The 14,177-nt window shown below is 46.2% G+C and overlaps 1 protein-coding gene across 2 annotated transcripts in view; it reads right to left on the minus strand.

Moving 5' to 3' along the window:
* Positions 1–10,098, minus strand: part of MYO15B (myosin XVB) — a 32,744-nt gene extending 22,646 nt beyond the window's left edge. The window contains exons 1-6 of one of the 2 annotated variants that reach the window (XM_030505787.1): positions 9,444–10,098; positions 8,797–8,878; positions 7,049–7,126; positions 3,209–3,266; positions 1,571–1,701; positions 1,367–1,462 (exon numbers count right to left, since the gene is read on the minus strand). In XM_030505787.1, coding sequence (XP_030361647.1) covers positions 1,367–1,462; positions 1,571–1,701; positions 3,209–3,266; positions 7,049–7,126; positions 8,797–8,874 — 441 coding nt within the window. In that variant the 5' untranslated portion in view covers positions 8,875–8,878; positions 9,444–10,098. Of the gene's footprint in view, positions 1–1,366; positions 1,463–1,570; positions 1,702–3,208; positions 3,267–7,048; positions 7,127–7,619; positions 8,346–8,796; positions 8,879–9,443 lie in introns of those variants that run through there. The other variant, XM_030505788.1, reaches the window with a different exon arrangement.
* Between the last annotated feature and the right edge of the window lie 4,079 nt (positions 10,099–14,177).

A 14,177-nucleotide genomic window follows, 5' to 3' on the forward strand; every position in this document is an offset into this window, starting at 1 on the left:
AGAAAAACAGGAGATGGTGGTTGTTTAATTCTCATGGAATTCTTTGTATTATAGCCCTTGCCAAAGAAATAGCTATTTTATTCTTTTTATTAGCAATGGATAAAAATTATCTTCAATCTTCAGGAAAAATAACAGTAGTCTGCTTAAACAGTCCTATTCAGGAGATTTTGTTGAAGCTTGTGCTCTTCTGTAATTGTGATCATTAGGACAAAACAAGAGACTGGGTTTAGGTATTACCTTTGCTAACCGGCTGATTTGAATTACATGTTATTGTCAAAATGATTGGCAGATTTACTTAGAAATAATCTGAAGTTTCATTCTGTTTTCAGAGTCATCATTACAATTTTTAAGAAGAAATTTGTGTTTCACAGAGGTAACGCCAAGCCTCTCACACAAACGCTACAGCATTAGGGTGTGGTTGCAGGTGTAGTTTTCCTCATGACGTAGTCCCTGCCTCTTTCCAGCCTTTATACAACAGTTCATTGTCCCCTGTTGTGTACTGACACAACTGTCTAGCTGAGATATAAGCAACATGTTTAATATAAGCCACATCACGGAAAAGATCTGGGTTAAATTTAACTTTTTTATGACTGACAGATAAAAAAAGTGCTCGAGAAGACAGATATCTCTTATACTGTCAATGCTACTGAATCTGGAATATTGGGAAACTAAGGCTTAGCACTCTAATTGCTGTATGTTCTGCCAAATTCAGAGGCTACCTCACCAGGCACTTTGATCCTACAGATCTGTGGCTCATCTACGCCTCACCAAGAACACAGCAACCCTAAGTGGCTGATTGATCTCTGCCAGACTGCTCCAGTGCCCAGAAGGAGCAATTTATTATGCTCTCCTCACATACTGTGTTTGGTGACTGCAGCCACCACCAGCATCTTGATGTGTAAAGGCTTCAAAACATTGTCTTATGCCCACCTGTTCTTCAGCAAGGCCCTTATCAAGATAGATAGAGTCAGAGATTCTTATCTATCTAATATCTATCCTATCTGATATCTATCCTATCTAAGGAATGGACCTTAAAGCTCATCCAGTTCCAACCCCCTGCCATGGCCAGGGGCACCTTCCACTAGAACAGGTTGCTCCAAGCCCCTGTGTCCAACCTGGCCTTGAACACTGCCAGGGATGGGGCAGCCACAGCTTCTCTGGGAAAAGTCTGTGCCAGCGCCTCAGCACCCTCACAGGGAAGAGCTTCTGCCTAAGATCTCATCTCAATCTCCCTTCTGTCCTGTCGCTTCAGGCCCTTGTCAGAAGCCCTTTTCCAGGTTTTTTGTCGGCCCCTTTAGGTATTGGAAGACTATTATAAGGTCTCCTATGAGCCTTCTCTCTTCTTTCTGAGCAATATGTCTCTTACCAATTTGTTGATCTCAAGCGCACTCTCCTGGTACTCAGCATTCAGATGGGTTAAAGGGTGCTGCAGAGGCTGGCCAGGGGCTGGGAAATCTGTCTTCTACAAAGAAACAAAAGGATGGAAGTACAGAGTTTGTTGCTGGTGTTGCTAGAACCTGTGTGTCTCCCCAGTGAGGAAGCAATGAAGAGATATAGAAAGAGTTCCCACCTGGAAGTATGACTTAATGAAGGAGGAGAAAGGATAGCTGTTGATGGTTGGTGGGAGGGAAAGATCATCTTTGACCTTGATTTCAGGAGACAATGCCTCAGTTATCTGGTTGGCCTGTGCTCGGTATTGACCTGCAAGAGAAAGAGGTCCTGTGTTGTGGCAGTTGGAAAGGCAGCCAGAGATCACCATGCAGCACATGGCTAACATGCATCTAACCTTGGCCAAGCACCTGTACCAGCCCCCTGGCTCCAGACTCATGCAGTCCACCCCTGATGCTTCAGACCCCCGAAGCAGGCACAGCCTCACTTCTTTGAGACTACAAGGCCTAGCTTCAAGTGAGCTTTTACAGCTCTGATCTTTCAGAGTCTTATCTCTGGGTAACACCCAGAAGGCAGTCAGCACCTGGAGTTTCAATTATGTTAAGCAAAGTTTATAAGGCAGGAAACACTGAGCCTGTGCAGAGATACTGCTGACAACTCTTCAGTCAACAAGTAAATGAGAGGTCTTCATGCTGAGGCACTGTATAAGGGGCTTATCATGGATAATTGAGGAGCAAATGCCTTCCTAAATGAAGGGATTTCTCAGTGCTGCACAGCTTCTGTGCATTTCGCTATCTCCAAACCAATGTGTCCCCCTGATACTGTCCTCCTTCCCTCTCTTTACATCCCATATACTTTCATTTTCAGCAGTTTTAGTGTGGTTTGTTCCCTGAGCTACTCTAGGTAACATGCTCACTAGACCAGGTGGCAGTCCCTAGAGGGGTATGCTTTGAAGGATGCAGTATTTGGGAATCCAACAAAGTCTGCTCCAATTCACAAGACTGTTCTGCCTGTTTGTGTCTTTTACTGTACTATTCAGAAGGCCAAAGACACAGCTGTCATTTTATTAGATGCTGTCCCAACATAAAGAGGCAGATCCTGCCTCAACCTATGTGCAACTTAAAGACATAGGTTGTACAAAGAGTTACAGAGGAAACAAAACTGCAAATAACTTAATGCTCAAGATCAGGTCAACCACTTGGGAAATTATTTCAATTAGTGGTATTTTGGCAATTTGAAAACAAACAAAAAAACTTTCCATCCCCAGTAAAATATTTCCTTTGATTGTTACATCTTAAATGGTTGCATTGTTTCTACCTACTTCTATTTTTAAAAGTAGTTACTTTTGAAGAAGTAATTTTCAATGAAAACCCAAAAATATTTCTTTGAAAGTGCTAAAATTGTACTTTTGACTTCTTCACTTTCTATTTCCTTAAAGATTTTTGAGTAGAAAAAAGATGGGCTTCAGCTCTGCAAGAGACCAGCTTGCTGTCACACAGCCCTGACGAAAGTTTTCCACCATCACCATCATCAGTTCCACCAGCACAGTTCATAAGAAGAGCCGAAAAGGTGACAGAAGTATTGAATTTTAATCTGGAGTTCTGCCCACTGGCCCAAGTTGCTTTTCCACCCTGTCATGTTGGGAAACAATATACTCAACACCATTTGCCTTTAACATATTTACATTGCAATAATGATAACTCAGATACCTCCCAGGTGACAGGCAGCAGGTAGAACAAGCACGTACTTAACTGCTAGAAAACAAGCAAATAAACTAAAATAGTGCAGGAAAAGGAGGGAAGAAGGGAGGATTCCTCACCTTCAGCTATCCGCAGGAGGGCAGCAAGCTCTGCAGGGATCTCCAGCAGCCCCACATCCTGTACAGAGAGTGAGCAAGTCAGTCACTGGGGTACCAGTGAAACAGCATGTGAACCCTGAGCTGTTCTGTTGAGACTGGGTAAAGCTGCCTTTGCAAAGCTGGCCAGAACAAGTACTGAGCATCTGAGCAAAGCCAGTGATTTCCACCTATGCAACATTCAGAAACATTGCAAATAGGGCACTGTGTTAATACACAAGTATATGACATGGGTCTGCAAAGAAGAGAAAGGTAGGTAATTTCTAAATAAATCAACTGCCACAAGGGGAAGTGATAGGAAAGTCTACTTTCTCATTTTACTTTACTCATTTGACTTTCTTTGACTCATCTCCTTACTAGCAAGATTGGCATACTGCGTAGAAGGGACTTCAGGTGGAGGGTAAGAGCCATTTCCTCCTGCTCTTTTTTCTGCCGTTTTTGTTTTGCAGTTTTCAAGAGAGATACAGCATAAATAAAGACCTGATTCTGATCTTTGATGCACACCACTATTTTGGAGGTTCCTAAGGAAGCTCAGATCTCTACCTGGGTAAATCAAATGAGTATCTGGCCAATGAGCTTTGATTTTTCACTAGTTTTCACCTTGCATGATGCATGCATTTGGCAGGGTAGGAAGTAAATGGGCCAGTGCAGCACAGTTTCTCAGCATCAATGTCTGCATATAACATCAGGGCATTTCAGACAGACTACTCAGATTAAGACACAAGGAAACCAAGCCAAAGACACAAAGGTGAGATTTGGGGGTTTTGTTTTGGTAGGTTTTAATATCTGCGGAGTAAAGTCATAGAATCATAGAATCATAGAATCGTAAGGGTTGGAAAGGACCTTAAGATCATCTAGTTCCAACCCCCCTGCCATGGGCAGGGACACCTTGCCCTAAACCACGTGGTTCAAGGCTCTGTCCAACCTGGCCTTGAACATCGCCGGGGATGGAGCATCCACAACCTCCCTGGGCAACCCATTCCAGTGCTTCACCACCCTCACTGTAAAGAACTTCTTCCTTATATCTAGTCTAAACTTCTCCTGTTTAAGTTTGAACCCATTACCCCTTGTCCTACCGCTACAGTCCCTAAGGAAGAGTCCCTCCCCAGCATCCTTATAGGCCCCCTTCAGGTACTGGAAGGCTGCTATGAGGTCACCACGCAGCCTTCTCTTCTCCAGGCTGAACAGCCCCAACTCTCTCAGCCTGTCTTCATATGGGAGGTGCTCCAGCCCTCTTATCATCCTCGTGGCCCTCCTCTGGACTCGCTCCAACAGCTCCATGTCCTTTTTATGTTGAGGACACCAGAACTGTATGCAATACTCCAAGTGAGGTCTCACGAGAGCAGAGTAGAGGGGCAGGATCACCTCCTTCGACCTGCTGGTCACGCTTCTTTTGATGCAGCCCAGGATACGGTTGGCTTTCTGGGCTGCAAGCGCACACTGCCGGCTCATGTTAAGCTTCTCATCAATCAACACCCCCAAGTCCTTCTCTGCAGGGCTGCTCTGAATCTCTTCTCTGCTCAACCTGTAGCAGTGCCTGGGATTGCCCCGACCCAGGTGTAGGACCTTACACTTGGCTTGGTTAAACCTCATAAGGTTGGCATCAGCCCACCTCACAAGTGTGTCAAGGTCCCTCTGGATGGCATCCCTTCCCCCCAGTGTATCAACCGAACAACACAGCTTGGTGTCGTCAGCAAACTTGCTGAGGGCGCACTCAATCCCACTGTCCATGTCACCGACAAAGATGTTGAACAGGACCGGTCCCAACACCGATCCCTGAGGGGCACCACTCGTTACAGGTTTCCAACTGGACATCGAGCCATTTACCACAACTCTTTGCGTGCGGCCATCGAGCCAGTTCTTTATCCACCGAGTGGTCCATCTATCAAACTGATGTCTCTCCAATTTAGAGACAAGGATGTCATGCGGGACAGTGTCGAACGCTTTGCACAAGTCCAGGTAGATGACGTCAACTGCTCTGCCCCTGTCCATCAGTTCCGTGGCTCCATCATAGAAGGCCACCAAATTGGTCAGGCAGGATTTCCCCTGAGTGAAGCCATGTTGGCTGTCACCAACCACCTCGTTGTTTTTCATGTGCCTTACCATGTTTTCCAGGAGAAACTGTTCCAAGATTTTGGCAGGCACAGAGGTGAGACTGACTGGTCTGTAGTTCCCCGGGTCTTCCACCTTCCCCTTCTTGAAAATGGGGGTTATATCACCCTTCTTCCAGTCATCGGGAACTTCACCTGACTGCCAGGATTTTTCGAATATGATGGACAGTGGTTTAGCAACTTCATTCGCCAGCTCCTTCAGGACCCGTGGATGGATTTCATCAGGTCCCATGGACTTGTGCATGTTCAGGTTCTTAAGATGGTCTCGAACCTGATCCTCTCCTACAGTGGGCCTAAGGCCTTCATTCTCACAGTCCCTGCATTTGCTTTCCAAGACTTGGGTGGTGTGGTCAGAGCATTTGCTGGTGAAGACTGAGGCAAAGAAGTCATTAAGAACCTCAGCCTTCTCCAAATCCATGGTAGCCAGTTCTCCTGATAGCTTCTGGAGAGGGCCCACGTTGTCCCTAATCTGTCTTTTATTTGCTACGTATCTATAGAATCCTTTCCTGTTATCTTTTACATCCCTTGCCAAACTTAATTCTAGCTGGGCCTTAGCTTTCCTAACCTGGTCCCTAGCTTCCCGGGCAATGCTCCTATATTCTTCCCAGGCCACCTGTCCTCGCTTCCACCTTCTATAAGCTTCTTTTTTCCCTCTAAGTTTCCTCAGCAGCTCCTCGTCCATCCATGGAGGTCTCCTGGACTTCCTGCTGCACTTTCTTCTAGTCGGGATGCAACACTCTTGAGCACGTAGCAGGTGATCCTTGAATACCGACCAGCAGTCTTGGGCCCCCCTGCCCTCTAGGACTGTATCCCATGAAACCTTACTAAGGAGGTTCCTGAAGAGGCCAAAGTCTGCTTTCTCGAAGTCCAGGGCAGTGAGCTTGCTGCACACTCTTCTCACTGTAAGTCTTCCCTCACCAGCATACTATTCTAACATCTCCACATAAACCCTCACCAATGCCTAAAGACACATTCATGGCTTTTTTGGTCAGTTTGATTTTGCTCGTAAGAAGGTATTTGACATTAAGTCTAGCTTTTCAATGGTGTATTCAGGAAATGAGCTTGTGACAATCCACAGCCCTGGATCCACACCTGAGGAAGCAAGTGATAGTGCAAGAGCACCCAGTGCTAAGTATTCCCATTGTTGTTACTAATAAATCTGGGATTTGGATTATGTCAGTTCACATTTCCTTGCTACACACATCATAGCAAATGTATTCCTGGTTTAAACATACAAATAATATTAGTTAGCAGTGTTACTTACAGCAGTTGATACAGGTTAAACTTGTTATGAAGCCTTTAATACCTCTCTTCCTCTAAAACACCTTTCATAAATAATTTTGTCCAGAACTGTCTCATTCCCACCCTTCACAACAGAACATGATTATCAAAACTAGTCTTCCTTCCAGCTCCAAAGACCAGGTCCAGTGCTGTGAACACAGTACTCTACCTCAGGACCACTTTATGATGCCTGACTATGCTCAAAGACTGGGAATCACTGAACTACTGAGATGGTTGTTTATTAGAAGGCTCTTTACACCCGGCTAAGCTGTATTCTTGCTGCTAGGTTTCCAGCACACATGTGGGCTCTGTTCGCTATCAAACATGGGTTGAGGAGGCATAGGGGAGGGAGAACATTCTGAGTGCCTGTCTTGGTCTGCCTCCAACTCTCCATGACTGTTTGACAACTTACCATTCCTTGGTTGGGACTGTCCTCTGTGTCACCACTGGCCAGGGACCACCTCCTTCGTTTTCTTTCCTCTAATTCCTGCTGTTAGGAGATGAAAGGGAGATGGGGGTGGGAAAAGATGTATATGAGGTCACTTCCAGCTACTTCTGGGGACACACTCTGTGGGTGGGTGGGAGCTGGTGTCCTGCTCCAGCAGATAAAATGACAGAAGAGCTGCAGCGCCTTCTTGGGACTCACCACAGTGTATTGAGAATGGGATACCCAGACAAAGACTTTAGCTTTGCTGAAACACCACCTCCCCTGCACAACACAATTCAACAGCAAGAGCCCTCACCACATGCCCAGCATCCCTGCCACACCTTTCCTCCCTTGCCTAGCATCTGATGTGTCTCAGAACAAAAGCACACAGAAGCTGTCAGAAACATTCACCTGCCTCCTTCAGCATCCAAGAATATGGTAACAAAGCCTGGACATGGACGGATGAACTTGTCCATGGAGAGGAACCCATTTAAAGGGTTTGGAGAGATACCCTTGTAGCTCTGCCCTTTCCTATCCCATCCCATGCCCCACTCACCTGATTGCTACTCCGAGATTAAAATGAAGGGTCTCTGTCTCTCCCTCTCTCTGTCCTGCTTGTCTGTGTTGCAGAACGGTGTGACAGGATGGGACGCTATGAGGGTTGGGCTAAGAAAGACAGTAGGCATGCTAAAGTCCAAAGGGCAGGGCTGTGCAACAGGGGAAAGGAGGAACTTTGCAGCAGGTGAACTTTGAGACCTTTATGGTTGCTACTGCGTGTATGTAGACCTCAGCAAGCAAACACTGAAGGAACAGAAACAGATTCAAAAGAGCTGTGCTGTTGTGGTTACCTGGGAGAAAGAAAAGCTGGATCCTGTCCAAGTAGGAAGGAGCAGGAAGAGGAACAGAAACAAGCACTGCTCTGGGCATGGCATGGCCTAGCAAAAGGAACCTCTGCAGTCTTCCAACAGCAACACTGACCTCAACTGCCTCATCCTTTGCTAGTCATGCCAGCAGCTGTACTGGGTCTCCCCCTCAATAGGCTGACAGCTATGGGGATGTTTGTTGCTGCTATAGGGATAAGTGGTCTGAGTTCCTGTTTCAAATTTTCTTTTTAATAGCTTGTGCAAAATATATTCAGTCCATTTGACAGAACCAGCTTTCTCCTGCACACAATTTTCCATCTTCTCAAGTCACTGCCATCCTGTTCTCACCCCAACTATGGACCCAAAAGGTTGATTTCCAAAAGGCCAAGGACTTCAGCAGCCTGAGGTAGCTGTAAGGGGTCAGGGAACGATCACTGCAGACTGATTAAAAGCTTTTCAGTCACTGGGAAAATACCAGAAACTGAACTGCACTACTAAAAGAAAAAGATGAATGACTCGTTATAGATTGAGCAGAACAGCAGCTCTGGAAGCTGCTGTTATCCCACAGAGGGAATAAGCTCATGTCTTGTGTGGGGCAATCTAGAGAAGCTCACGTACAGAGACATATGCATCGGCTGCAGTTGTACTACCTTTGCCAATTTGTCCAGGGAGAGAAGGCTCCAGTCCCTGTGGTTCTTTTTTTTTGTACTTTCTTTATGTCAGCCAGAGAGTGAAGGACACCTTCTTAGATCATTTCCAGGAAATTGTCTAAAGCCATCCCTGCCCTTGCCCCGCCCAGTCACCAGCTCTCTCTAATTAGAGCAGAAATAACTCCTCCAGTACACCTCGTCCTGAGAAGAAGGTTGTTACCTGGCAGTGTTTCCTCTTTTGAATCAAAGATCTGGAGATTAAAAGCATGGTATTAAATTGCACCAAAGTCTTCTTCATCTTCCTGTAACATTTTTTAGAGAGATGTGAAAAGAGAAGAATTGTTAATGAGGGAAATACCAACAAAATTTAGGCAGACTGTTGACTCACTTCGAAGATATGGACCAAACAGACCATTAATACAATCAGCCAGTCTGGATTTGGTCTTACTCTGTTAAGCCTAGTCCTTTCTTAGATGTTTCCCTTGCATCCTTTACTCCAGCTATTACAATATCAGCCAACAGGCACATTACTGTAACGATTTTGACAGCAGCTGTATTTCCCCTGGAACCTCTGCTCGGTGTTGGGAACCAGGCAGGGAAGTGCCTCCACCATTCCAGTAACAGGATATCCCCTGCAGAACAGGTCAGCTGCCAACACGAGGAGGGGCCCGTCCAGGCACTTCCCCACCTTGCTGTCCTAGGCAAATGTTTCCTGCTGCTGCAACATACTCAGTAGGCTGAAAAGCTGCTGTTAAACCAAAGGTAAATATATCTGATACTTGTGCAAACACGGTGCCTATTCAATCTGTATAAATGCCTCACCATAACCTGTGAGAGGGATCACGTAAGAGGATAAGAGCTTCTCACCTCAGTCAGTGAAGTCTGGTCATCCAGGATGCACAAGATGCCATGGGTTTTTTTCCAGCAATGGCATCTAGGCATGACTCACTGCACATCTTGGAAATAGGAATCCAAGCTAACTGCTCGTCTGTATTCCTCCTGCATGTTAAAAACCAACCAGTCAAATCCAGCCATGCAAACAAGAACAAATGGAGGGATTGGTTTATAAATCACAAGTTAGTGCTTTACTGCTGTTGGGAATTTGCCTAGAATTATCTGGTTTGGTTCTTATGAAACTTCTTCTAAAGCCACTGATGATTTTCCTAATTTAAGAGATGAAGGCTGCTAAGTAGAGTGATAAAGTGAACTGCAAAAGGCAGCAAGTCTGATAAATATACTTTCGTCTCCAGGACATGAGTGGTACATAAAATGCTACAATTAATCTACCCAACAGGCTTTAAAAGTACCAGTTGAGGTCTGGGCTCCTTCATCCTGACCAACTCACTTATAAAAGATCGAGCAAGGCACTAACAATCTACCCTGCTCTTAATTTACTACAGAATTAGTAAAAGATATTCAATAGCTAGTTCTTTGGTCTAGGATTCCATGAGCACTGCTTAAGAGGGCCAAGCCTATTCAGCCTCTGCTTCCCTACTAAAGGAGACTCTCCAGCTGAGGCTGCCTCAGCTCATTCCACCTCACCACCCTCACAGGGAAGAACTTCTGTCTAAAAGCTCATCTCAGTCTCCCCTCTGGCAGGTTAAAGCCATTCCCCTTGTCCTGTCCTTACAGGCCCTTTGTCCAAAGCCCCTCTCCAGGTTTCTTGTCAGCCCCTTTAGGCACTGGGAGCTGCTCTAAAGTCACCCCAGAGCTCAGCCTGTCTCCATAGGAGAGTTAGCTGGCTAAAGTGTTAAGCCTGAAGGCACCTCACATCAAAAAAGAGCCCCCCTAGATGTGAGGATCCAGCACAGTAACCATAGAACCATAGAATCAACCAGGTTGGAAAAAACCTTTAAGATCATCAAGTCCAACCGATCCCAGCACTGCCAAGGCCACCACTAACCCATGGCACTGAGGGCCTCGTCTATAGTGTGTGAACACTTCCAGGGATGGTGACTCCAGCACTGCCCTGGGCAGCCTTTCCAGTGCCTGAGCACCCTTTGGGGAAGGAATTGTTGCCACTATCCAATCTAAACTGCCCTGGTACAGCTTGAGCCCATTTCCTCTTGCTCTATTGCTTGTTACTTGGAGCAGAGACCAGCTCCCTCCTGGCTCCATCCTCCCTTCAGGCAGTTGGAGAGAGCGAGAAGGTCCCCCCTGAGCCTTCTCTTCTCCAGACTAAACCCCCCAGGTCCCTCAGCCGTTCCTCATCACACTTGTGCTCCAGGCCCTGCACCAGCTCCAGTGCCCTTCTCTGGCCCCACTCCAGCACCTCAATGTCTCTCTTGTAGTGAGGGGCCCAGAACTGAAGACAGGATTCAAGGTGCAGCCTCACCAGTGCCCAGTACAAGGGGATGATCACTGCCCTGGTCCTGCTGGCCGCACGATTACTGATACAGGCAGGATGCTCCTGGCCTTCTTGGCTACCTGGGCACAAGCTGCTCATGTTCAGCAACCATTTCACTCCTGCTGCTACCTCTCAGATTTTGCTCACCTTCTAAGCTGGTGGCCCTTCTTCTGACAGAGCACCCGGCTAGAAAATTCTATGCTTCAGGACGAATGAGAAATCACCAAAAAGGTATTCACAGTGACGGTGAGTGACAGCACTTTGCAGGAAATCTGCTAAGACATGCAACAAATTGACCACAGTCTGAATCCCAGTGTCACTGGCAATGGCTGCATGTTCATAGGATTCTTTCTAAATGATGGAGAACAATAGATTCAACTACGAATGGGATACTAGGTTCCACTAGTATCAGCTCCTCAGCTGCACAGAGCTGGCCACAGCCTGGGCAAAACAGCAGCATCTAGGCTCATTTTAGATCCTCAAAGAACTACTGTAACAGATGGGAACCTAGCTGAGAGTTGATTTCCTCTCATGACTGAGAGACATAACAAAGTATGTTTGTGTCACAGTGTATTCAGTAGAGTATATATGTGTATGTTCATGGTGACTGTCGGAAAGAGGCAGGAAAACATGAGGGTGCAGCTCTTCTATGACCTTCACACTTGGGCACGCCGGGGCACCTGGGCAACGCTCTTGTCACAGCCAACACTGGGATGATGAGAAACTGCACGGCCCTATGAGTAAACAGTGACAGAGCTGGCATAAAGCCGGTTGTGTTTCTAAGGGTATAAAAGCAGGACCTTCTTGTAGCCGAATCCAAGGCCTCACCTACGTGCGGACGCATTGCTTAGGAACTTTCCCAATTACCTGAGACTCCCGGCATCGGCTGCAACGGAGCTTCCCAGCTGAAGCGTGGGCCTGGATGATGATTTGGTGGTGACTGGTGATTTATTTCTTCTTACTCTCTGTTCTCTCTGTGCAGTAATGATTTGATCCATTGCTAATTTTCCTCTGTACTTTACTTCCATATATATGTATCTGATTTGCTTTATTGTAATTATTTACTATATATACATAAATACCCGATTCACGTTAGTGTGCTTGTGTGCTTGTTTAATAAACTGAGCATATTATACAGCTAGTGTGTGGTCTTTGTTCCCTACCCTGCCTGTCAGCAGAACAGCCACCCAAGCTGTAATAACCTTTTGTTATTATCCCATCTCCTGTGCCTCTCTAGGTCAGTCTAGGGCCAAAGACCAAAAGAACAGAATAGTCTTCAAAGGATATAATTTTCACTCAAGAATAATGTCCCCAGTCCCATCACGTGGGATGATAGCAATGTTAGAATCACAGGCTGGTTTGGGTTGGAAGGGACACTAAAGCTCATTCAGTTCCAACTCCCTGCCATGGGCAGGGACACTTTCCACTAGAGCAGGTTACTCCAAGCCCCGCCCAACCTGGCCTTCAACGCTTCCAGGGATGGGGCAGCCACAGCTTCTCTGGGCACCCTGTGACAGTGTCTCACCACACAAACAGCCCATTCCCAAGTTGCCAAGGGTTAGTGTACCTCGCAGGTGGCAAAGCAGATACTACCCAGTTGCAGAATGGCTGCAAGCACAGCCTGGGTGGAGGTCAACTGACCATCCGAGACGCTGATTTCCTCCAGAGCTTGCACCAAGACCAGAAAGTGCTCACTGTCCTCCTTCCCCAGCATGTCACATGCTCTGCCCTGAGAGAATAGGGACAGATAACTGTGGTCAGCCCTTTTTGCCCCAGACTGGAGCTAAGCTACTAGCAGCAATTTTCAGAGTAGTTCAATGATTTAAAGACTGGAGAAATCTGAAATAAAAAGACCAAAGACACCACTAGTGGGAGCTCAGCATCCACGACAGGCCAGTCTCTTCCCTCTGGAGTTCTTGAGAGTAAGATCTCTTTTGCCAACATATCCTAAGTTTTTATTATGGTTCCAGTGTAGGCACCCCAGCTACTCCTTGCCCACTGCTGGAGTGCAGCTTGAGAGACGAAGGGATGTCAGAGTCTACTCCCAAGTAGTCATGTCAGAGTTGCTACCCCAAACGGTACCAGAACCCAATGTAACAAAGCCAGCGGGTTTCTGTGCACCTAGAGAGTCATCCTGGGTTATAGTCTCACTCACCTCTGCCACAGAGATTCACTAGAACACAGGCATATCATTCCTATTCTTCTTGTGCTTTTCTCTATAAGAGGACACTCCTAACAACTGTCTGTGACCCTGAAGTTCACAGAAATCCTGGGTCAACGGAGCCAGTAGAACCTGTTTGTGTACAAGGACATTCTTTGACAAAAGTTTCCAGCTGATGGCCAGATTCAGATGAGGACAAGAATGAGGTCCGCGCTGCGAAGACTAAGATCCAAGAGAGATTTTGTCAGTCTCTGCTGACTTCTTTACACATGATCTGATTTTTTTCCTTTCCTTCTCTGCAACAGAGTTAGACACTCCTGTTAACTATGCCCTCGAAGAGTTTAGTTTACAATACAGATCCTTTGCCAACTAGGAGCATCACCCCCATTAAGGGATGGGCCCTTGATTGCCCTCCATCCTTAAGTCATTATTGGTACTTTTTCATTCCTTGCCTGAAGGAAAGATGATAGTGATCATTCCTCAAGGATTCCTCACATGAACACAGCTGCTGTAAAGAGTTTACCCGTCTGGGAAAGCTGACCCACAAGGCTGAAATAGAAAAGATATCTTGCTCTTACATACTCTGGAAATGGAAAATACTCTTAAGCAAAAGAAACTGTGCTCCAAGGTGATGACTTTCCATAAGTCTGCCAAACAATTTTCCAATTTAAATAGATTTTAATCAGCAGTACATTTCAGTGGTTTAAAATTTTCACCCTTTCACTCAGTCAATGAAGCAAGTGTTTTGAGGAAAGTAGAAATAAATATCCCCTGCTCTTTTCAGTCCCACAATAAATTTCAAATGCCAGGGAAAGGCAAGGAGAAAAGGATTTCTCCATCAGAGGGTAGAGCCATGGGCCTACACGATAGTTCCTTTTCCTGCTCCCTTTCTCTGGGAGCAGAAGAGGCCTGAAAGATGAGACAAAGATTACACGAGACAAAGGTATTCCTTCTTAAGCCAGGTGTGGGAAGCAGCAGAATAGATTTTAGCATAGTCCTGTGAGGGACACTCAGGAGGGAAGCAAAGTTATTAGGTGCCTCACCAGTCAAACAGCTGCTGCAGAGCATCCTTACCTCACTCACCTGATTCAGG

Source organism: Strigops habroptila, chromosome 14, assembly GCF_004027225.2.
Source record: "Strigops habroptila isolate Jane chromosome 14, bStrHab1.2.pri, whole genome shotgun sequence".
NCBI lineage: Eukaryota > Metazoa > Chordata > Aves > Psittaciformes > Psittacidae > Strigops > Strigops habroptila.